General features: G+C 53.0%; 3 protein-coding genes across 4 annotated transcripts in view; 1 reads left to right on the top strand and 2 right to left on the bottom strand.

Annotated features, from left to right (window-relative positions):
• The window catches only part of USP37 (ubiquitin specific peptidase 37), a 35,494-nt gene extending 25,486 nt beyond the window's left edge, over positions 1-10,008 (top strand). Inside the window, exons 19-23 of the mRNA XM_018072668.2 lie at positions 1,571-1,631; positions 3,781-3,896; positions 5,155-5,224; positions 5,741-5,879; positions 6,481-10,008. Coding sequence (XP_017928157.2) covers positions 1,571-1,631; positions 3,781-3,896; positions 5,155-5,224; positions 5,741-5,879; positions 6,481-6,568 — 474 coding nt within the window. The 3' untranslated portion in view covers positions 6,569-10,008. The remainder of the gene's footprint in view (positions 1-1,570; positions 1,632-3,780; positions 3,897-5,154; positions 5,225-5,740; positions 5,880-6,480) is intronic.
• Positions 10,009-10,662: 654 nt separating this feature from the next.
• On the bottom strand, positions 10,663-18,746 carry VIL1 (villin 1). 2 transcript variants are annotated; one of them, XM_008922904.2, is made up of 20 exons: positions 18,634-18,746; positions 16,259-16,360; positions 15,966-16,040; positions 15,633-15,829; positions 15,278-15,386; positions 14,866-14,976; positions 14,566-14,768; positions 13,980-14,058; positions 13,744-13,842; positions 13,495-13,648; positions 13,287-13,387; positions 13,009-13,146; positions 12,702-12,860; positions 12,444-12,623; positions 12,190-12,335; positions 11,948-12,092; positions 11,451-11,639; positions 11,229-11,297; positions 10,923-11,060; positions 10,663-10,837 (listed from the first exon to the last, which is right to left on the bottom strand). In XM_008922904.2, exons 2-20 carry the CDS (start codon positions 16,331-16,333, stop codon positions 10,724-10,726), a joined length of 2,481 nt encoding a protein of 826 aa, XP_008921152.1. In that variant the 5' UTR covers positions 16,334-16,360; positions 18,634-18,746; the 3' UTR covers positions 10,663-10,723. The 2 variants fall into 2 exon arrangements, with proteins under 2 accessions (XP_008921152.1, XP_017927966.1); XM_018072477.1 differs by lacking the exon at positions 18,634-18,746 and adding an exon at positions 18,158-18,193.
• Positions 18,747-19,467: 721 nt separating this feature from the next.
• Positions 19,468-23,193, bottom strand: part of CTDSP1 (CTD small phosphatase 1) — a 6,296-nt gene continuing 2,570 nt past the window's right edge. The window contains exons 2-7 of the mRNA XM_029959900.1: positions 22,989-23,131; positions 22,742-22,843; positions 22,461-22,517; positions 21,877-21,969; positions 21,409-21,594; positions 19,468-21,325 (exon numbers count right to left, since the gene is read on the bottom strand). Coding sequence (XP_029815760.1) covers positions 21,197-21,325; positions 21,409-21,594; positions 21,877-21,969; positions 22,461-22,517; positions 22,742-22,843; positions 22,989-23,131 — 710 coding nt within the window. The 3' untranslated portion in view covers positions 19,468-21,196. The remainder of the gene's footprint in view (positions 21,326-21,408; positions 21,595-21,876; positions 21,970-22,460; positions 22,518-22,741; positions 22,844-22,988; positions 23,132-23,193) is intronic.

Genomic DNA, 23,193 nt, shown 5'->3' with positions numbered 1-23,193 from the left:
CATTACAGACCCACAGATTTCTCAAAGCTTTCCATGCACTTTTATACACTGTCTTATCATATTATATTAGAAACAATGATAAACAGAACTTAACTCTTACTCTGTCACCAAGGATCCAGCCCACCTTTAGCTTCCCTGGAAGTTGTTTCTTGCAGCATGTTGTGTCAAGACTTGGGGAAAGAGGGAGGTTTCAAAGCCAAGGCTAAGAATGGCCATGTTAGGTCAGGTTAAAGATGTGTCTATAATGGCCTTGTTTCGGGGGCTTAGTGAACAGTATAGGAACTGAGCATTTATGTGATCCTTCCCTCTTAGTAAATTGGAGAAAGGATCACAAATAATTTAGTCTAAAACAAGTCCTTTAAATTAGACTTAGAAAGAATGGGGAGCTCGGGTTATGTGCTAACCATGTCTATTCCACTTGAATTTCGAGACCTGTAACTGATTTCTACAAATTTAACCAAGCCACTGGGAATGAATCAAGCACTTAGCCAGGTCTTTCTTTAAATAGGTGCCCTTGTCTGCTCTCTATTAATACCAAAGCTGTCATGGTTTTCCTTATGAGATCTGATGTTTCCATGGCTCTTGGATTTTTCTCTCCCATTACTCATTATGAGGTGCTGGTTGGTATGTTCCATGCCAGATGTAGCTTTGATTCAGCGATGCTGAGTAGTTTAACAAAGATTCCCAAACGCTTTAGAAATAGTGAGATAAAAGGCCTCATGCTAATAATGTAAAACTGCCCTTTGAGTCTGTTTCTGCTACAGTTCTGAAGCAAAAATCTGCTATTCTAATGACTTGGGCATGGAAATGTGGTAGCTGTGGTTGTCTTGATTTGAAATACATAGTTGGGGTGCTGCATTCAGGTGTGCTGAAAGCATTCAAATCCTGAATTAAGAAACCAGCTCATTAAATATTATTGACTGGCTTGCTATAGCTCTGGGCTTTTCAAGAGTGATGGGAGGAACAGGGGCATGATATTATTCAAACATTAGAAGTGTTTGTTGACTTGAGGTTTCTTTGCTACTTGGTCATGGTAATATTCTTAATACCTGGTTGTTTAGTGTTGTCTTTTTGCATCCTGTCTTTGTGAATACACCTGTTACATAGAACCACTAACTCTACTTTCAAATGGCTTACAAATAATAAAATCTGTTGGGATTTAATGACTCTGTCCTCAGCTGGCTTTGGGCAGAAGTCTAAATTTTGCCGAAGTGTGAGGAGCTTTGTGTGTAAGTGACAGCTTTCCTTAGCAAAGGGTTGCAAATTCATTCAGATGCTTTTCAAATTAATGATCCAGAGAAAGCATTTGGTGTTACTAGAGACTTGCTCTGCTGCATACCAAACTTCAGGATCTTTGACAAGCCTTAATGAAGGTTTGTCCCAGGTTCTGTTGCACGGGAACATTGGACTCTCGCTGGTTGCAAACATTCCTTCACACAGAACCTTTAATTTACAATGTCAAGTTTGTTGTAGAAACCAGAGCAGCACAGTTTCAATGGAAAAAGAGCACTAGAAGAATTTTAAATAGTGAAATGTCTCAATGAGCTAAGTTTTGTTCTCTTCCCATTAGGAGGCACGAGAACAGAAAGAGGATGATGACCTCAAACGAGCCACGGAATTAAGTCTACAAGGTGAAACTTATTTAACTTCTTCCAATATGTTGCTTTTGAGGGAAAATTGATCTGTGCTTACGAGTGCAGCTCCTGAGTGTCAGTAAGACAGCTGGGATTCATATTCTTTTGGTGTGTGCTTTGTTGTGTTTGGCTTTGTTCACGGTCAGCTTTTCTTGGTTGTGAAAGCAAAGGCCAGGAAAAACTTTATCTGAGTAATTGCTTATTTCAGTCTCTTGAGTTTTTAGTTAGGTATAGAGTTATATAGAGTGATGTGTAATACATCATATAAACCATATATAATAAGTGGTTAATACATAATATTAATCTAGAGAAAGCATAATGGGTCTTGAAATTTTGTATTCTCTGCAAAAGCCAGCATGGTAATGACTCTAGTCAGAACATAAGGATTATTACTTACTTGCATTGTTATTTCAGTGCTGATTAACGAACGCACTGACCTTACCTGGGCAAATGAATCAGTGCTATATTGTGTCTGATAGAGGGTGGGGAGCAGACAGACCTCACTGCAAGGTATAGCTGTTGGGAGTGAAAAAAGAAATACAAAACACATATCTGTCTTCTCCAAATCCAGACAGCGTGGTAGGCCTCAGGCACTTTTTAACATTTGTGTGAGGCTGGCATGCAAGTGATTTCATACAATCTGGCAGAGCAAAGCATAACTGAGAGAAAATTCCTGCTCCAAAGAGGGAGAGGGAGAGGTAGTGAAGTGTTGCGTTAAAGTACTTGTAGTTGCTCAGGCACTTTTAAAGGCCCTCAGTCGTTACTGGATGAACCCATGTTGGCTTCTGAAGAGAAGTAAGTTGAATGCTAATTGAAGCATCCCCTAGTATGAGCTCTGGCAGACTGAGTGCCCAGTCCCTCTCAGGTCTTCCTTGATTCATACTGAGGAAGAATTCAAGGCTATAAATCCTTTATCCTCTTGATTAGCAGTTGCTTGGCTTAAACAAGAGCATTGCCTTGCTACTGTCTCATTTGTAAGGCATCAGCCAGTTCATGGAGATGATCATAATCTTGAACATAGAGCTGGTAGCATTCGTCTTATGAAGGATCCCAGTGATGCTGTAACCAAAGAACCACTAATCATCCTGGGACCATTGGTGAAGTGGCATTTAGCAATTTCCATGGCAAGTGCTTCATGCAGAGACCTACCTAAGTGGTTGTGTTCTTGGCTGTAGTCTAGCTTACAGCCCAAATAAGCATGGAAAGCAGCAGTAAAGGATTCTCAGTTGAAGGGAGTAATCTATAAACTTCCTGAGAAGATTATACTAATCCAGTGTCTGATGACTTAACAGGATAAGCAGTATGAGAATCTCTTTGGCAAAACATGTCCATCATAGCTGGCGTTACAGTGTCTTCAAAACAAACCAGAAAAATTCCCGGACAGTGTCCTGTTAATCTCAACTTCTCATCCACTCCATAGCTTTAATTTAACTGGTGAAAGCATAGCTACTTCTCCTAATGAGTACTGTACAAAATCTTAAATTAGTCGGGTAGCTGCAGAACCCCAGGAAGTTTGGAACAGCATGTACAGGGAGCAGTGGTGCCTTCCGGCTCTTTACAGAAAGCTGCCTGCATTTTGCTCAGCCAAGCAAACTGGAAGTTCCTGTGGTGAGCAGCCTTCTTACCATTGAAAACAATGAAAAGATGCCTGCTGCCAGCAGTAGCATTTTGATGCCAGTTTTAATTCAAAAATGCACTTTGTTAATGCAACTTATAGTTAAAACTGTAATTCATAGCTTCTCATTGCAGAAACTTGCAGTTCACTGACCAGACCGGCTGTACTTCTCTTACTGTTGTTCCTGGCTGCAGGCTGCTGGTGCTCTGGAGCCAACTGGGTGTTTAAATGCTCTTTTGTCACCCAGCTGTCATTGCCATAGTGCCGTTTTGGAAAAGTATGAGGGAGATGATGCTAAAATTAATTCCAAGATACTTAACTGTTGCTCTGACAAGTTGGGAAAGGGAGAGAGAGAGAGAGAGAGAGAGTTTTTATTTGGAAATTCCAGTAGCTCTTGCTTTCCTTGGAAAGGAAGCTCGAAATATTACTGTGCTTATTTATGTGGTAGATGTATCTGAACATGTTGTGAATTCTGAACCTGTTGGAATTCCACAGCATCTCACACAGTATCATTGTTTCCATGCTATCCAGAGTTTAACAGCTCTCTCCTGGACAGCGTTGGTTCTGATGAAGACTCTGGAAATGAGGATGTTCTTGACATGGAATATTCAGAAGCTGAAGCAGAAGAGCTGAAAAGAAATGCTGAGGTGTGATCTATGGTTTCAAAAGCCAACTGAGGAATATGTCCCTTCTTTACCATCGCTTTAGTGTTGGAGGCAGTTTTACAGAGCAGGTGTAGAGACTAGAAAGGTCTTTTATGTTCAAAAGCGAAAACATAAAAAATTTCTATCCATAGGAGTCTGGCTTATTGTGTTATTTTAATTACAAAAAAAAAAAACAAAACAAAACCTCAAAACAAATCAAAAACCAGAACATAAAAAATAGCTGCAGGGACTTTCAGAGTTTTTCTGAGATGTGGATAATGTTGAAACGTTTCAGTGCACATAAAGCAATGGTCCTATGAAATTTTTACTTACAGAGAGAAAGAGGAGAGGGCTACAGTCAGCATGGTAGTTTAGTCATAGCACCATGGGCTTCTAGATGGTGAACCACCAAAACTGAGAGGTTATGGCAAGATCTTATTGCCATTAGGGACACCTGAGTGTAAGCTGGGCTGTGTTGCTGGCCACTGGCACACTCAGGCTCCACACAGCAGCACTGTGGAAGTTACCTGCTTGCCTCAGTGGAAAGAGTACTGTGTTGAAGGGGAAAGGTTCAAATAATTGGAGTTTCTTTGAGCAGTTTTAATTTTCTTACAATACTTTTTCAAGTTTCTTACCCTTAAACTAAGAGTTATGTTTTAAGAGTATTGTCAGCAAATAGTATCAGTAATGTTTCCTGGTCAGAGAGGATTAAAAAAATAAATTGTCAAAAGCCAGTGAATAGACAGAGCATGTTTCCTGCATGCAAAGAGGGTGTCTACTGATGTTACAGGTGCAGGACAAGAGAACTTGGGCTACATATCTGGTTTCAGCTGTTAAATCTGTGTACCATTATCAAGGGTATTTCTTTGATACTTCAGAAGTAAGCATGGTGTTCCTTTTGGGCTTTTTTGTTTATTTGGTGGATTAACTCTGACATCAGTGGGAGTTGCTCAGGAAATGGTTGTTTAGAGAACTATGCAGTGTAGAGCTCATGTCAGCATCTGTTCTGAGGTCAGAGTGGGTCGTTTGCATGTTCATTGGCTTGCTGAAAGATTAAATAGGATGAGAGGTTCTTTCCCACTTCTGGAAGGACTCCTTGTTTGGTGTGAACCAGGGTGTCTGTTTCTGTAATCCTTGACTGGGTTGCAGCTTTGAATACGGTAGCCAAAGCTGGTATCACAGGTACAAATCATCTTATCTATGAGCTACGTGGTAAAGCGAATGCCTAAAACCTTTAATTGTTTGGGGTTTTTTTATTCAGACAGGAGAGCTTCCTCACTCCTATCGTCTCATCAGCATTGTCAGCCATATTGGAAGCACATCATCTTCAGGTAAAAGATACCATATTTTATTCTTCATCTCTTATCTAGTTTAAAAAATCTGTAATACAGAATTACCATAACAGGATTATTTATAGAGAAGAATCCAGGCAGCAAAGCAAATCTACAGTCCCCCCTGGTGGGGGAGCAGGTTGAGGGTGTCATGGTGCCTGTGGAAAGCATACAGCTTATGGGCTCTATGGAATTGCTTGTGCTTGTTACTAGCTGATTGAGGGAAAGATGGAGGGACCAGGATCTAAAGGGTCTTTTAGCATTTAAATCTGACATAGATGGCTGGAGCAGGGTATGTAGCTAACCAGCTTACTGGTCAAACTGCAGCATGGAAAGAAAGGTGCCCAGAGAAGCTGCAGATGCCCTATCCCTAGAGGTGTTCAAGGCCAGGTTGGATGGGACTTCGGGCAACCAGGTCTAGTGGAAAGTGTCCCTGCCCATGGCATGGGGTTTGGAACGGGGTGATCTTTGAGGTCCTTTCCAACCCAAACCATTCTACGATTCTCTGTTTTTAAGGTCATTATATCAGTGATGTCTATGATATCAAGAAGCAGTCCTGGTTCACCTACAATGACCTGGAAGTGTCTAGAACTCTTGAGACCACCGTTCAGTGTGACAGAGACCGGAGCGGCTACATATTCTTCTACATGCACAAGTAGGTGTCCTGGGGAAGTTTGGTGCTAATAATTACCTCGTGTTTATGAGGCAGAAGGCTTCTCTTCTTCCTCCTCTAACCTTCTTTGCTGGGATGAAAACTATCCAGAATGACAAAACTGAAGTGCTTTGTGTTCGGAGGTGTAAGATTGTATGCCAATAATACATAGGATTTTAAGGAATGCATGAAATCATATTTTAAGAAGAGGATTCAGTGTCTCAGGTATGCATGCATTGCAACCGGAATCATAATGCAGCTTGGGTTTTTTTCCTTAAGTATTGTGATATTTGTAAATGCCCTCATCCCTGCTCCTAGCAACTGTGGTGTTGCAGCCACGGTCATCTCAGGACACAGCCAAAATGAGGTTTGTAGGTAGAATAGAAATGATATCTTTTCAGGCACACAGAACTGAAGAAGGGGGGGTTGTCTCCTCTTCTGTCTTTACTGGTGCTTGGAGACACCAGATAAGGCACTTCTCTGCCAGGATCCATGATGCTTGAGTTTGTGAATTAAATCCAGTTGCTGGTTCCCTCAGGGCTGTCTTATGTAAGGATTTGTTACTGTAAGTAAGTTTCACTGTTGGTCTTTCCTTCTCCTCTAGGGATATCTTCGATGAGTTACTAGAAACAGAAAAAAATGCACAGCCACTTAGCATGGAAGTAGGAAGATCAGTTCGTCAGCCTCTGTGAAAAGTAAAACACCTTGTTCCTCCTGAGGAGCAAGGAAGATTCTGAACTTGTGCCAGACAACGCAGGAGTAACAAACACCTCAGGGCCAAAACAAGAGACAAAAGACAGAAATATGGGACACTCAGTTTGTTGAACCATCTGTGCAAGTCCTGGGCCTGAACTATGCGTTTAAACCTTGACATCCAGAGCGATCCTCCTGTGGTGAAGTTTTTATTGTTTCTCAAATAATTTTGTCAGCATGGAGCCTTAAAGAGTTGCATCAAGCCACGAGACTACAGCTGCTCATAAACTGGTTTAAAGAATAGTGCAAAAAGAGACTTGACTTTAAAAGCCCATTCACCTGTGAGGCGTGAGTGGCGAAGATTTACATATCACTTGGCGCTTTTTTTTTCTTTCTCCAAGAGCAATTTAAGCAATAGACTCTGTAACCTGGCGTGTGTTGTGTTAGTAATATTCACTGGAAGCCCCGATTGCTGAGTAGGCTCTTGCCAGTCCTCTGGCTAACAGGCATTTTGGAATCACTCAAGCTGATGCGTTGTGACATTCATGGGTTTGTAAGTGCTCTGCTATTTACATGCGGTTCCAGGAAACAAACTGTCGGTGCTGTGGAATGTATTGATACCTGGTGGCAGCTCTGTTGTTTTTTTACACCATTCACTGTCATCCTCATTTAGATGTGACATTATATATGTGATTTCTTTTTTTGTTTTGCAAGTTCTATTATATGATTTCATTTTCTTCATGAGGTTGTTCAATCAGTACCATTTGGAGAGGCGAGGTCTCTCATTGGGTGTGCTGTGTTTCTCACTGGAGTTATGTTGCTTAATGCTGCTCTGGTGTGATTCCAGAGTCACTGAACACCTGGAGCAGACAGAGCAGTGGCAGGAGGTGAGTGACAGCTGCTGTGCATCTTCTGGGAGGGAAGGAGCGTTCTGGTGTTGCCCTTCCTGCTCAGGCCTGGATCATCATGAAATGAGGATGCTGGGAAAAGGGTCTGCAACGCAGCGCCTGGCACTTGAATCGCTCTGTGACTGAACCATGGTCTTTCCTTGATCTTGTGTTGTTCCAGGGTAAGAGGCTTTGTACTGCAGCTATGCCTCTGTTCTCCTTTCTGAGGAGTGCAGGGAGCTCAAACTGTGAAACTAAACCAGGTAAAAACTTTCAGAAGGCCCTTGTTCAGCATAAACGGAACATGGTTAGAAAGAAGTGTTGCTTTTTATTGGGTTTAGAGGCATGATGCTCCTTTTATAGTTTGTTTCAGCAGTGGGGGGAGAAGCCCACTTCATTTTTTTTTTCAGCACCTTTGCACTAATATGGCAGGGGCAGATGTTTCCTTTCACTGGTATTTACTCATTTCAGAGAAGTTGTTGCTGTAAGCAGAGTCGTTGCCTTTAGTTTTGATATCACAGCTTGAGTTCCAGAGGTGAAAGACTTCTTTAAGGAAAAAAAAAAAATCACCTTTTTTGCTGTTGAGATAGTTTCTGAGTTTTTTAAACTATTGTTAGGAGTTTCTCAGGAATAAAATCAGCTGAAGCAAAGCAGACAAAACCATCTATTTAGGAGACAGCAGGCACCTTTCACGGGTACTTCCACACTAGAGTTTATCCTAGCGGGCCGGCTGGGAGTGCTGCTGCCTCAGTGGCCTCTTCCCACCCGTGTGGGCAGCAGTGAGTGACAGCTGTCGGTATCCTCCCCACCTCAAGCACTCTGGGGACCCCCGTGTGGTGAAGAGACTGACCTCCCTCCCATTCCCCGTGTGTGATGATCCCAGGGCCCAGGTCATGGTGGCGTCTTCCCGGTCTCTGAGCTAGGAGCAAATGTTTGGTTGTAGACATGACAGAACATTTATCTCGTGAGATGCTGCCCGAGGGGCTGTATATGTTAATTTATTACAAAGCATTATACTTTTCTATTGTTGATACTAATTTTGGTAGAATTCCAGGCGATGGGAAGAGGTGGTAACATGGGAGTTGTCCTTTGAACTGATCGCCCTGCGAGTGTGATGGACTGCTCCGTCCAGAGGGCAAACCGGTTTTCCTCAAGCACATCCCTTGCTCGTGCTGTAAATAACTGGTATTCCTGTAGTATCAGAAGTCAGCTCTGCTTTTTTGGTTGACAAGGTTGTTTTTGCAAGGCACTGCACTCCAGTTAATTTATAATAAAAGCAAACATTGCCTGATTTTTCAGTGCAGTAACTTTTGATTAAAACTAGTTTTGTTTGGATCAAGATGCAAAAGCTGATGCTTGAAACCAGTGTTCCTTGTTTTATGAAAAGTTCTTGCCTGTTATTCTAGCCATTAAGAATTTGCAGACATCTATTAATTAATTTAAGCTTTTTTGTTTGGCATACAGCAACTCAGTTGCACCTTCACCCTGACAAGATTGTCCGTGGAGCCCCTTCCTTGCAGAAGCCAGCTTTGTCCCTGTCCGAGAGCAGTGGAGAGGAAGATGAGTGTGTAATCCTCAAGGGATGTGCTGCTCACCAGCTATATCATTCCCACTGCTCACACTTGCTGCAACAAGTTCAATAAGGTTGGCCTTTCCACATAGAATACCTGTCCTGGGGTATAGGGAGGTGAAGCTCAGTTGCAGTCCCTGAACATGTGCAAGCTCTTCCTCAGTTAAATATTTACTTGCTTCTGAATCAGCCTAGTTTAGTACAAGTGTGATTCAGCACATGAACTCAAGGGATTCCCATCCCACTGTCCCTTCATCCCCTCATTGTCTGACTGCGCTAATTTGCTCTTGATTTACTCCCCTAATCCGAGAGGTGCAAAGCTTTCGTGTCAATGAACTGGAGCTTGTGTGCAGGTCCCTGGGGAGCCCTGGCCAGTGGGGCTGCACAAAGAGCCTTTGCAGGGCAAGGACGAGGTTTCCCGACTGGATTGGCAGCGTCGGACCGACAGGAGGAGGGAGCGGGGCTCTCCAACGCCTGTGGCCATGGCACCGCCTTCCACCTCCTGCTCAGTGTAGCACAGATAACCATCGCCCGTGCATCTTCCTTCCTGTCCTGCATCCAAGGAAGGGTTGATTGCCAGCTCAGCGCTTCCTGCTGCAGTTCACCCCGCACAGGGCACATGGGGAACGTAGTGCTCGGGGAGGGGGGCTGGGAATAACTCATCTGCTTTGTTTTTAATGGAGCTAATTATCCCTTTAATTGCCCGCCAAAGAGAAAAAGAGGGGTGCGGGACCCCTGGCAGCTGCTGTCCATGTGGTCTGCTGCCAGACTCCAGCCTTGCCTGCCCCGGGGTGGCTGCTGCCGGCTTCTGCCTGCACCTCGACACTCTGGTTCTTAACACTGTTGATGTGGAGCAGCGCTTTTCTCTGTGTTTTAGCAGACCTGTTCCTCTCTGTTCTTTACAGTTTTTGCTCTTGGGTTCCCCCTGCCCGTTTTTAAATGATGTGTAGATAGATTTTTGTGAAATTAAAACCTCTTTATTAACCCTCTCTTGATTTGAGACCTTATTTCCGCACTGCCTGGGCTGCTGCCTCTTGCTGGGCACCTCACCTCCGCCTCCCGTTTGGCACTGGCACTTCCCTCAGTTGCCTGGGAACATTCTGTGTGTGTTCAACGCCCCTCGGCACATTCAAATCCCGGCCCCCTGACAGAAATGTGTCCCCGCGGGGCACACCCCCGTGCCTCTCAGAATCCCTGTGGATCCCAAGTGGAAGGAGATGCCCTTCTCCCCTCCTGGGGCAAGGACAAGTGCTCCCTGGTGTCTGTCCCCACACGCACACACTGTCCTCTCCTTTACCTTTGGTACCGGACATATTTACTGCGGTTCAGCAGTTCAGGCGATAAGGGAGGGAGTGGCTCCAGCTGTATATTGGACCTTTAGCCCGGAGCTACAAGGCGCGGGGGTGGGATGAGAGAGTCCTGGCTCCTCGGGCATGCTCAGTTTGTGTATCACCTTTGCATGCCCAGAGGGCAAAGGAAGGAATCGGAAAAGGAGCTGGGGGTCCTTCCCTGTGCTGCTGGTACCCGGTCAAGACCTGTGTGTCTCTGCGTGCCTTTGCTTTGCCAAATAAGCCCCACACCTGGGCTGAGCTCTGGGGTTGGGAGGGGAGGGATGGAGACACAGCCCTGCTCTCCAAATTAATTTTATTTAATAAAAAATAAGGAGCTGGAGTTGTCCCTGGGCCCAGGCTCCTGCCCTAGAAGAGTCCTTTGTCCTTCTTGAGCTTCTGTTGTTTCCACAAGGGAAGGCTGCTGAAGGCAGAGCGATTCATGCCGAAAACAGCCTGGAAGTCCTCGTCAGAGAGATGGGCCTGGGGGAGGAGAGAGGAGGCTGAGCTAAAGCACGGGGGAGCTTCCCCAGTTTCCCGCCCCAGCAGCTCCCCAGCCCCCTCTCACCTCCTTCCTGCTGGGGTCTACACCCCGTGGCAGGTCCTCAGCTGAGGTGTTCACCAGCACATCCAAGGGGAAGGTCTCCAGTTTGGAGGGGACAAGGGTGGTGGAGGCAGTGAAGACCTCTTGCCTGGATGTGAGCACCTGAATGGGGGGGCAGGGTCACATCAGGGGCTGCCCCAGGGATGGAGGCACCAGGTTGGCTCCAGGTGTCCCCTCACTGGAGGGTCTCTCCTCGCCCTTGCCAAGGGGAGGGAGGGGCTTTCTGTGCCCCCTCCCAGCCTGACTGCCCCTCTCCCTTGTGCCACTTACTGAGGTGAGCTGCCCGAGCCTGCTCTCATCACCCAGCTCAGCTTTCATCGTCTCATAGGATTTCTTGTCCTGGGAAGGGGACAAAAGTGCTCAGCCCCTCGGCAGGGGCAGGGGTCAGGCCAACTGCTGCCCACACCCCCGAGATGCTTCCTGGGGCCAGACCCACACCCAGTTCCATCTGCAGAGGGCCCCCCGGTCTTTCGAACCCCCTCCACGACTCACAGCCCAGTTGAGAGGGTCCCAGGCATGGAACCAGCCAGTGAAGGTGGGGGGCTCATAACCCTGCTTCACCACAATGATGGGGGTTTCGGGGTCGCGCCCACTGGGGTGGGTCCGCAGGTACTCCTGTGCCATCACCGCTGCTGCCTCCTTCTCTGACTCATTGGCTCCATTTCCAATCCAGAAGAAAACCTGCAACGAGGTTACCATGTCCACCACTGAGGTGAGATTGGAGCCCTCTGGGGCCATGCCCTATCTATGGTTGGAGGCACACAGGACCTGTCCACAGGGAAGGACACTGGGAGTCCATCCTCAGCAATGCCTGGAGCAAGACAGCTGGAAAAAAACATCATGGGGCCACAGATACGGGGGTTTCCAGCCTCCTATCCTCCCACCTCAAGCTGCTGCAAGTCCTCCTACACTCCCCACCCAACACCCCTCCAGAACATCAGTTTGTGAGATCAGTGGTGTGTCTGCCACTCCATGGCCCCTCAGCTCACCTGGTCCCAGGCGTCTAGCAGGTAAACATCACTCTCCTCCAGGTCATCCTGGGTGAAGTCTATGATCTCCGTGGCCAAGAAGGTGCCTGTCTTGTTGGAGCACTCAAAGAGTCGGGGGGACACAGAGGGATTCTCCTCCTGCAGCCTGACAGGGGGCAACATGGTGGTGGGAATGCTGCTCATCCTGCTTGGGGAATGGTGCCCCATCTTACCCCTCAGGGTGGTAGGGACAAGACTGGTACCTCTTGCTGCTGGCATACTGGGACTTGCCCCCTAGGGCTAGCCAGAACTCAGGTGGCTCCTGTCCCTCTGCAATCACTGGCTTCTCTGTCTTGGAGATTATATCGGCCACAGTCTTGCCCATCTCACGTTCATCCCCACTGCAGCCCTGCCAAACAAGTGCAGCTGCTCCTTCACTGGCCCCAGCCAAGGAGGGGGAAGAGAAGCAGAGAACATTTCTCTTAGGGGTGGCAGCATCCACGCCAGCAGTACCCACCTTCCCATACCAGAGGTAACAGGTGCTGGGGGTTTTGAGCACAAAGACATCATTGGAGTTGAGGGAGGAGGCACGGACGGGCACCTCAAAGGCCTTGGTGTTGTACTCATTGGTGCCATGCACGTGGAAGAGGCGGGTGGAGGGTGTGGGCTCCGTGCTGCCTGCCCGCGAGGTGCCACCCTGGGGGACAGGGACAGGAGGTCACCCCTATGCCACAGGGCCACCCGCCTGCCCACACCCCCACAGCCTCGTGCTCACCGCATATACCACCATCCTGCCCTTGAAGATGGCCATCAGGTGGGCTGGCTCCTTGCCCATGGTGACACGGATCTGCACGGGCTCATTGTTGTACTTCTGGTCCAGGGCAACAGTCAGGTAGGCAGAGGCAGCCAGCTCGTCTGGGGTGGCGTGGCGGCCCTGGGCGGGGCAGAGGGGCACTCAGCACACATCACAGCCCCCTCTACCCTCTTGGGAAGAGGGAACCCTCGTGCTGTTCCCATGGGGTAATGTGTGAGGCAGAGCATCCCTGGCCCCCACCCACGGGTCAGGGACCTGGAGGTCTCACCTGCCAGAGGTAGATGATGCGGTTCACCTTGGGCCCCACAGAATAGGTGTAGAGCACCACGTAGCAGTCCCCCCCATAGAAATGGCCCAGCCACTTCTTCTCTACGGGCACCAGCTCGTTGTTCTCCACACGCCAGACCTGGTGGGACAAGGACAGGGATGTACTGCTATCAGGGCTGGTGCATCCCCCTGCCCTGAAGAACCTGAACCCCACGGCATCCCCTGGTGTAGAACAGGGGGTGCCTGAGAGGGTCTCCCATTCTTCCAAGGCTACCCTACCTCCACCTCCCCAGATCCATCATCCACCATTTTCTGCTGGGCGGCCATCTGGGGCTTGGCGTGCAGTGTGGTGGCATCAAACTTGACCTGCTCCACCTTGGCTGCAGAGAAGGGCAGAGGGGTGAGCTAAATCCCACTGGCTTTGGGGACCCCACAGCCCCTACATCCCAAATCAAGGAGCCCTGCTGCGTCGGAAGGAGACACTCACCCACTTTGCCCACAGTGTGGGTCTTGCCCAACCCACTGGTCTGGTTAGGAACAGTCCATTTTTGGAAGAGCTGCCTAAAGATGGTTGACTCAGACCCATCATTCTCTGTCTCCACGCTGGTGCTGGCTGGGTAGTTCTTGGCTTTGATGAAGCCCTGGGGTATCCGAACACAGAGCGTGGGCATGGGGGGCCTGGCACCCCAGGAAGGAGCCAGGCTATCCCATAGCCAACTCATAACCCAACACCCACCAGCGCCGTGGTCATTGCTTCCTGCTTTTCCTCCTTGTTGGCGTTCTTGCCCTTCCACACAAAGATCTTGAGACCTCCTTGATCAAGGATGTAACAGTCCTTGGAGAGGGGACAACAGCAGAAATTAGGATTTTGGGCAACTTTAACCCTTAAAAAGCTAATTGGGTGGGCAATTTTGAAGGGTTAAAGCTGCCAGGGAAATTGGGCACTCCCAAGCATCCCATGGGGTAACACACCTCATGCAGGAGCATGTCTTGAGTTAGGGGTCGAAACGCCACCTCCTGAATGACCAGGTTCCCACTCTGATTGGAGACGCTGACAGGAGAAAAAGAGAGGAAGGAGGGGTTAGAAACCAGGTTGGAAAAAACCATCCCCATTTTGGGGTGGCATGGTTTGGTGGGGGTATCCCCTCCACATCCCGTTCACCACCCAGATCATGGCACAGGTGGTGCCCAGGGACACTCTTGCCCTGCCATGGTGGCAATCTGGTTTGTAGCTTGCCCTGCCATGCAGCTCTCTCATGGCCACAAGGAGGGACAAAGGGGTGTCAGGTGTGATGGTGCCACCCAGGAACATTGCTGCCATATACAAAGGTGACACTCAGCACGAGCATCTCTCCAGTGGGTACCAATCCTGTCAGCACCAGGGACTCCTCTTGCTCAAAGGCACCCAAAGGACCCATCCCCACCCCTGCTGTGACCTTGACCCTTCTTGGTGGCTGTCCACGGGGACAGGAGTTGTGGGACGTAGCAGAGATGTGTGCTGGGTCCCTCTGGCACCACACAAAATGCCCCTATGGGTAACTCACGCCCAGCAACTCACTGGTAGAGCTTGAGGGAGGACTTGACGATCTGGTCCACTTTATCATCAGGGATGGCTGGCTGAATATCCCTCTTCTCACCCAGCACATGTGTGAGGACCTTCATGAGCTCTGGCGAGGCATCCTCGTTCTCACCCTCTACAATGCCCACCTGGGCACGGCCCCCACGTTCCCGGTCCCGGATGTCCTTGGCCAGGGTCATTGCCTGCACCCAGGGGAGAAGGGGTAAGCCCGGATCAGGGAGGGGGTGGCTGGTCACCCCCATTCCTCCAGGAGGGAACCCTGGGACCCCCTGGCCGTACCCTCAGCCTCTCATTTCGGTTGCTCTCAGGGCCATTCCACTGGATAATGAGCTGGCCCAGGTCCAGTAGGAAGACGTCGCCCTGGTTGAAGCTTTTCCAGCTCATCTCCACCTGCAGCAGGACGAGATTGGGAGGGGTGGGTGTCAAGCAGCAGGATGCCTGGGTCCCCACGGCTTTACAGCCCCTGCCTGCCCTCACTCAGGAACCTCCAGCCTACATTCTTCCTCCCTACCTCAAGAGAGGCTTTTTGAGGTGCAGCTGCTCCTGAGGCAAGGCAGCATCATCCTGCACACACTTTTGTCCCCTGCTTGAGGGCAGCTGTGTCTGGGGGAGCTCTGGCCTGATCCTGATCCTAAACAGCATGTCTGCATAGAAGTTGATGGCTGGGAACTCCCCACATCCCATAACTCACCTCTCCCGCTGCCACATTCTTCTTGCCCTTCACATGCAGCAGGCGCTGGATGTTGTAGGTGTTTGTCTCCACGTGCTTCATGCCCGAGGCCACTCCACCCTTCTTATAGCTGGGGTGAGTACAGACATAGTGTCAGCCCCGGGTGTCCCCTCCTCACTTCAGTGGGGTCCCCCTCCCAACCACATGGGTGATGGGTGGAGCAAGACCAGCTCCAGATCCTTCTCCTACCTCTCACACCCCACTGGGACAGGGCTGTCCCCATCCCCACTGAGGGTGTCCCCACAAGCCACATGCAGAGGACCCCTCCCCACCGTCACCCACTGTGGGATCGGGTCCCCAGGGATGAGTGACATACATGAGTCCCTGCTTGAAGTAGGCACGGAAGGTCTCGCTCTCGTGTCCCTGGACCTCGCGGTGTTGCACAGCCACTGAGCCCAGGTGATCATCCATCTGGGTGGTGTAGATGGCGGCTGCCCCCTGCTCATCCTGGCTCGACTCCTTGCCCAGCCAGTAGTGGATGTCGTAGGTGAAGCCACTCCCAGACTTGCGTGTCTGCAGGACACCAGTCCCCGCTAGAAGAACCCCTGTGTCCCCAGGTCACTCTGGTCACAGACACCCCTCCCTGCATCCCAGTCCCCCCAGGGCAGAGCCCATTCCCAGTTCCCCGGGTGACCCCTGACTGCCCTACCGACAGCAGGACGTAGCAATCCCCCTCATAGAAGTTGCCGTAGCTTTTGGTGGGCACTGGCACCATCTCCATGTTCTGCAGAAGAAAGGGAGATGTCAGCCCTGGTGGGGAACCCCCCACCCCAGCCCTATGCACCCCACTGCCCCCAGCCCCAGAACCTGGGGGGGTTTAACTCCAGATGCTGCAGAGACCCCCAAAAACAGGCACTGAGTACACAAGGGGAGGACCTTCCCTTATAGAGACCCCCCCAAGCAGCCCAGTGATGGGTGTCCAGGCTGTGCTCCCGTCCTCACCTCGATTCGCCATATCTGGATGCCCGGCGTGGTCTTGTCGAGTGTCCTGGTGACTTTGCCGCTGAGCTCCACCATGGTGACAGGTACCACAGGCAAGGGGACCTACCAGCAACGGCAACACCCTTGTTAATGGCAGGCAGTGTCATCAAGACCTGGGACACAGCCAACCTGCCATGCCATCTGCTTCCCTGCCCACTCTGCAGACAGCCCAGCCGGAGCTGCACAGGATGAGGGGAACCCTGGCACTGCAGTGTCAGGACTGTGGGCACACAAACAGGGCTGCTGTCCCCTCAGCTCAGCTGGCAGTGCAGCCACAGCTCCACGCCAGGGTCCAGGGTGGGCAGGAGCAGTAAATGCCCCAGTGCCCTGCTCTGCACCCAGGCAAGGGACAGGGCTGTGCAGGGCACCCACAGCACAGCAGCTGCAGCTGGGTGACACTGCTGTGCAGTAGTCTATTCCTCCCCAGGACCAGCAGGAACTAGCCCTGCTCAGCCTTGTCCTGGCACGGTGTGGCACAAAGTGGCACAGCATGACACGGCCACTGCTGGTGCCCTTACACACACACACACACACGTGTGCAAGCATATTGCCTGCTTCAGACCCCCTGCTTCCAACCCCCCCACTAGATCCATGCCCCCCAGGGAGGGCACATCCTGGTCCCACAGAGGTGCTGAGTGTGCCAGGGCTCGGCCTTGTTGCTGCCAAAGTTGCCCACAGCCATCTCTGCCAGGCTGGCAGTGCTCCCCACGAGTAGGCAGAGGGACCAGGCAGCCGGTGTCAGGCAAAGGCCCTGCTGTGCCCTGGCTGGTGGCTGGCAGGGAGAGCTAGTAGTGCCCAGCAGAGAGGCCTCTGTTTCCTCAGCCCTGCAAAACCTCGCCTGGCCCTGCTGTGCTGCTCTGTAAGCACCCACATCCCATCCCTCAGACCCAAGGGGTAGCATCCCCCCAAGTGCAGCACCAAGGTGGGGCACGGGTGGGTCCCCAAGTCCCATGCCCAGGCCACCCCAGTGCCAGGAGTGATGGTGGCCGTGGCATGCACTGTCCACTCCATGCCCACCCTCCGTCCCCCATCCCACCCCAGCCCCTCACCTTCACCGCAGAGCTGGGCACAGGTGAACCTACCTAGGCGGAGTGCTCAGGTGCCAGCACCCAGGAGACTTTGTCCCCTCATGTCCCAGCCCATATTCACCATATAAGGGCAGGAACAGCCCAGAGTCAAGGTCCCCATGGCCCTCCAAGACTTTGTGGCACCTGAGAGCCCCGTTGCTCATGGGGTGTTGCCCTCCCCAGGTGCTATTGCACCCTGCCCACGGGCTGGCTGTGCCTATGCTGGTGCCTCCCCAAGCCTGATACTCTTTTGGCCCTTGGCATTCAGCCCATGGTAACTGGTTTTTTGCCCCTCACCAAAAAGTTCCCCAGTGATGGCAATGGGCTGGACCAGGACACATGAGCATCAGCCACAAACACAGTGGTGCCCTGATGCCACAGGGATGTGCTTTACCGCTGTTCTTCACTCCCCAGACCGCAAAATCCCCAAACCCTCCCAGCCATGGAGCACTAAGAGCATGGCAGTGGGGTTTTTTTGGTGTCTCCTCCCCTCTAAAATGGTTCCCCAAAGTGATACCAATGCAGCACCAGCTTCCTGGGGCATCCCCTTTCCACCCCCTACCTGGCACATCACTGCCCTGCCCATGGGATTGTCTCAAGGCTGTGCCACACCTCAGCTAGATCCCTGCTCACTCCCAGCTTTGCCTCCTTGCATTGGGGGTCTCCACAGATCTGAGGTCCCCTTGGGGATGGAAAGGAGTTACAGGGATGGGACATAGAGCTGGGGTTTGGGGGGACAGGATATGCTAAGTCCTGTCCCATGCCCCCAAGCCCCCATCCCAAAAGTTAGTACCTGATGATGCCCTTGATTGGCAGAGAGGAGACTGAAGTCCTGCCCAGTAGCTCCCAGACCCGAAGGCGGTTTTGGGGAATGAACACGGGGTACCATAAAGGTGAAGGGTGAGGTGCCAGCAGGCAGGTCCCCAGGCTTCCTATCCGCTCTTATCTCTTCCCCAGCCCTGCGGGATTGCCGCAGCTTTATCTTGGCTGCCCTGCTGAGCCAGCACCCCTGGCCTCAAGTGCTGGGGGCATCCCACACCCTGCTGTCACCCTGGCACCAGGCCTGGGCTGCCGTGAGCCCCAAATCCTGACAGTCCCCCCTCCAAGGATCCCCAAAGTGATGACAGTGGGCTGAACTGGCACAGGGGGCAGGTCAGCCACAAACAAGGGGGAGCCCCAATAGCACAGGGATGGGCTCTACTGCTGCTCTCCACTCCTCTGCCTCCCCCCCCCCCACACTCCACATGAGTATCCCCATGGGACCCTTACCTGGGTTCAGAACCCCCAGTGGGGGTGAGGGCCTGAGTTTTGGGTGGGGTGTAACACTCAGGTGGTCGGTCTCCGCTCGGTGGCTGTGTCCCAGGGCTATGTCCGTCGGTGTGGCACAGGGGTGGGAGACCCCATGCCAGCCCCAGCGGGCTCAGCCCCTCCCTGGGCCTCCCAGCCGGGTCACTAATGAACTCAATAATTAGTGCAGCCATCAGGGAGGACACAGACTTTGTTAATGAGGGGAGGCACAGGGCCAATGAGGGCATGGGGGGGGGCAGCTAAGAGACTCCCACCTCTCCCCCAGCAACCCAGTGCCTGCATGTTGGCAGCAGGCTGCCTGGGGAGCGGGGTGTGGGGGTGTGGGTGTGTGTGTGTCAGTGTCACAAGTCCCCCCACAAGGGCTCTCCAGTCAAATAAGGCCTGACATCCTATTTGGAGTAAACTGAAGCCCCAAAGCTGAGGGGGGGTGGGGGGGGAGATGTACAGCTCCCATGGTAAATTTAACCCCTCCTTGTTAAGGGACAGGATAGCCACCCCCGTGGCACCAGGGACCTTTTCCCAGGAGGAGGGGGAAGGAAATAGGATGGAGGTGCCAGGGCAGCCTGGGGGGGGCTGCCCTGGAGTGTGAGGGTGTCCCCCTTGGCACCAGGTAAGGAGTGAGATCTCAACCTGGCAACCCAAAGGTGCTCCCCCAGCACTGACCTGCAGCATCCTCCCTTCCCAGGGGGATTTAGGGCATCCCAGGGGCTCCCTGTGCCCCCACTTTGCACAGCCACCAGTGACACGTGCATGATAGGAGCTCATGCCCACACATGTACACACTCAGGACTCCCCTTTCCAAGATGGTTTGACAGCTTTAATCACATGAAGGCACTTGGATCTGGTATCCCAGCCCTCCCCAGCCCTCCCATGCCGCCTCTGCACCCCCCAGCCCCCCAAGGGTGCCCAGCACAGGGGCTGTGCTCCTTGGATGCTGCAGCACCCACAGGTACTCGCTGGGCAATGGCTGCGCTGGTGCCGTTTGACTTGTCTAATGTAAAGTGCCGAGTTCAACCCTCCTGGAGGGGCAGGATGAGGCCCAGGGCTGGCAGGGATCCAGCGGGTGTGCTGTACCACCCCCTACCCCACCCCTGGCCACGGGGCAAGGGTGCAGGCAGGGGTGTGGGCGGGGCTGGGGGGACCCCCACTTACCCCCAGCACCGGGAGAAGGGCAGTGCCGGCAGGAGCCGGCTGAACAGCACCGGAAAGCTAAAACCTCTCACACCCACCCCCCCAAATACTGCCCCATTCCCTTTGCTGGCACAGCGGTAAAAAGGCACCCATGATTTTTTGGGAAACCATTGTTTTTCCCTCTAAAAAGATATGAGGCATTGTCCATATTGTGACGTTAAAAAAGGCCTGGTTGAGCTCAGCCCCCTGCTAAAACCCCTCCCTGAGAGCCCCCAGCCCCTCAAGGCTGGGGGACACCCTGGCACCAGTCCAACCCCACGGGGGTCAAGGGTAACCCCAGGCTATGGGAAAGGAGGGAGGCTGCAGTGCCCCCCACCCCTATCCCAGTTGGGGGACTGGGGCAAGGCTAGAAAGGGGAAGTAAGGCTGGTACGGCGTTCCATCCCTCCTAGGAGCGGCAGCCTTTGGCAAAGCTGCAGATGGATGAGGAGGAGGTGTGTGCCCCCCCCATGCGGGAGGGGACCCCCTTGTTGGCGACTGGAGTGGCTCCCACTAACACAGTGTAACTGGAGATGGTGGGAGGCCCCAGAACAAGGGAAGAAACTGAGATTGGAGAAGGGGAGTTAAGAGCCTCCCCCCCAGGCACAGCCCTTGCATGGCTAAGGGGGCCACAGAGACACAGTGTCTCAAGGCACATGGGGGGCATTTGTGCCCAGCGGCTCAGCCCTGAGGCCAGGCTGCTCCCCCAAAACACACCCCCTATGTGGGCGGGGCAGGAGAAGGCACGAGGGTGGGCAAGGACATGCCCCCCATGAGGTGATCAGCTGCACCCAGGGCAGAGTTAAGGGCATGGTGGCAGCCTTATGCACCAACAATAAGACTCCCCCATTTTTGGAGAGTGACAAGATGTTGAACTGTCCTGTAACCCCTGCAGATAGGGGCCAAGGACCACCAGGCTCTCAGCAGGTGGAGCCTGGATGGAGGGATCTAGTCCCCTCAAAGGCAGTGGAAAACAGCAGCTGCTGATCCCCCCACCCCACTCAGGGGGACACGGAGGGGAAAAGGACCTGAGAACCGTTTTGGGGAGGGGGGACAGAGGTTGGGAGAGGGCAGAGGCTGGACAGTGTGGGAGGATGGGACCCCCCCCAACAGGTCCTCAGCACAGCAAGGCAGCAGGTCACCCACAGCCCCCCTTTTCTGTGAGAAGGGGGACACTCAGCTCCCTGGCAGGGGCACCCACATCTCCCACCACCAGCAGGCAGGGAGGGCACTTGCACCCACTGGGGCTGGCAAGGATGATGGGGGGCACACCGGGACCCCCCTCTCCCCCAAAATAAGGCACCTGGCTCCCCCGCTGGTGCCCCTCGGCAGCAGCCGGCAGGGTGGAGGGGCCATTAGCTGTTAGTCCGCTGCTTCTTGAGCACTGCATACACATCCTCCACCTTGCTGAGCCTCTCGAAGAAGGGCAGCAGATCCAGCAGCTCCGTGTCTGCCATGTTATCGAACCAGGAAGCCACTGGCACCTGCAGGTGGCACAGCAGACTGAGAGAGGGTCCCTCGCTACCTCCCCTCTGTGCCACACCCAGCCTCACCCGGGGGTACGTACGGCGTTATCGGGGTGGAAGATGTAGGATGCGGGCGAGTTGTCCACGATGATGATCCGGCGCAGGTCACGGCCCAGGCGGCTCAGGTCCTTCACGTAGTTGCCGCGATGGAAGACGCAGGATTCCCGGAAAAGTCGTGCCCGGAAAGCCCCCCATTTATCCAGCAGGTCAGCCACGGGGTCTGCATACTACAGGCACAGAAAAGGTGTCACTGGGCCACACCACGCCACACTGCCCACCCCACAGTGACAACAGCATCCAGTTCTCCAATGGTGCCAGGTCGCACCGTGCCTCAGTTTCCCTGGCCACCGTCTCGGAGAGGCAGGCAGGGAGACTGCCCAATGCTGGTGCTGCCTGCGGGCATGCAGAGGCCAAGGGGCCAGTAATGCCTTGCAGGCAAGGGGAGCTGTGCAACCCGAGGGGTGTGTGGGAAGGGGGAGGGATGGCAGGGGAGTGGCAGGCGCACCCACCTTGGCCAGGCTGGCGGTGAAGAGCACACACTCGAAGAGCTCACCCATGCGCTGCAGGAACTCGTCCACGTGTGGCCGCTTGAGCACGTACACCTGTGGGCATGGGGCAGAGGGCAGCGCCTCCGGCACCGGCCACCCGGCCCCTCCCAGCACCACCACCCACCCCAGGGGACACCCGTGAGCGGCTCCCTGACGAGGAAGGGGGGCAAGAGGGCTGCCTGCACCTCATGCCATGGGGGCTGCCCTGTGTGGGCTGGGGGATACTGTGGCCCCACAGGGATGTCCAGGACGAAGTGTCTGGACAGCTCCAGAGCCAAGTAACCGAGAACAGGCTGACTGCCCAGACCACAGCCTATCCTGGATTACTTGAACCCGGGGCTGGCCACTGCAGGACGACATTGCACCAGCACCCCCTTCGCCTCCCTGCCCTGTGTGAAGAGCAGTATTTGCCTCTGCCCCCCAAGGTGCCAGCCCTGGCACCCTGACACCCCAATTATGCCTCAGTGCAAGGCACTGGGATGGCTCTTGGTCCCCGGGGAGGGGGAACGATGCCCCCTCCCACTAGGCACCCACCCCACCGTTACCTGGTGCATGATGCCATCGATTTCCACAGGAATGATGAAGTCGGCATTGTTCACTGGCTGGGGAAGGGCACAGCAGGGTCAGCGCTGGGCAGGCACCACCTGCCCAAATGCTGCCTGCCCTCTGCCCACCGTGAATCCCTACCAGCCCTACAACCCCCTCACAGGGACACTCCATCTAACCCAGCCAGGCTGTGCTGGGCATCACTTTGTGGTGAAGAGGGTGGTAGAACAGGCAGGGGGGTACAGGGCAGGAGGTGTGGGTGGGCCAGGGTGTCCCCCACCTTGAAGGAGCTGTGCACCAGTGTCTCATCCAGGTCGATGACCACACAGAGCTTGCTGGCGTCCTGCGGCTTGATCTCAGGCAGGAGGTGTTTGACAGCAGCCTGCACCGGGGGGCACAGGGGGTCAGTGGGGGGGCAAGGGGGTGTCCACAGGGAAGTGACCACCCCCTCATCCTGGCTGCACAGAGGAGGCATAGGGGATGGGCAGCCCAGTGCCCCCAGTGCTAGGCTGGGGGTGCAAGGTTACCTTAGGCAGGGCCCCATTCTCCTCCACTAGCAGTGGGGCGCCAGTGGTGCTGGTGCAGGGCTCCCCGTCATCGCGGCACAGGCAGCAGAAAAGAGACTGGAGAATGCTGCGGCTCCGTGGCTTCTTGGCAGGTGTCTGGGTACCTGTGGGAGGGCAGGAGGGGCGTGAGGGGCACCCCACGGGTGCTCCCAGCATGGGGCTGGGG

The sequence above is a fragment of the Manacus vitellinus genome, unplaced genomic scaffold (assembly GCF_001715985.3).
Source record: "Manacus vitellinus isolate BGI_N305 unplaced genomic scaffold, ASM171598v3 scaffold_22_pilon, whole genome shotgun sequence".
Classification (NCBI taxonomy): Eukaryota; Metazoa; Chordata; class Aves; order Passeriformes; family Pipridae; genus Manacus; species Manacus vitellinus.
This window is presented reverse-complemented; position numbering and strand designations above follow the sequence as displayed.

What these genes read in the sequence shown, in the direction of transcription:
- VIL1 (XM_008922904.2), bottom strand. Translation starts at nt 16,333, where the DNA reads ATGGTGGAGCTCAGCGGCAAAGTCACCAGGACACTCGACAAGACCACG. An exon ending in AAGACATGCTCCTGCATGAG is followed by an intron (nt 13,843 to 13,979) that starts GTGTGTTACCCC and finishes CCCCTCTCCAAG; the next exon opens with GACTGTTACATCCTTGATCA. An exon ending in TGCTAGACGCCTGGGACCAG is followed by an intron (nt 11,640 to 11,947) that starts GTGAGCTGAGGG and finishes ACCTCGTTGCAG; the next exon opens with GTTTTCTTCTGGATTGGAAA.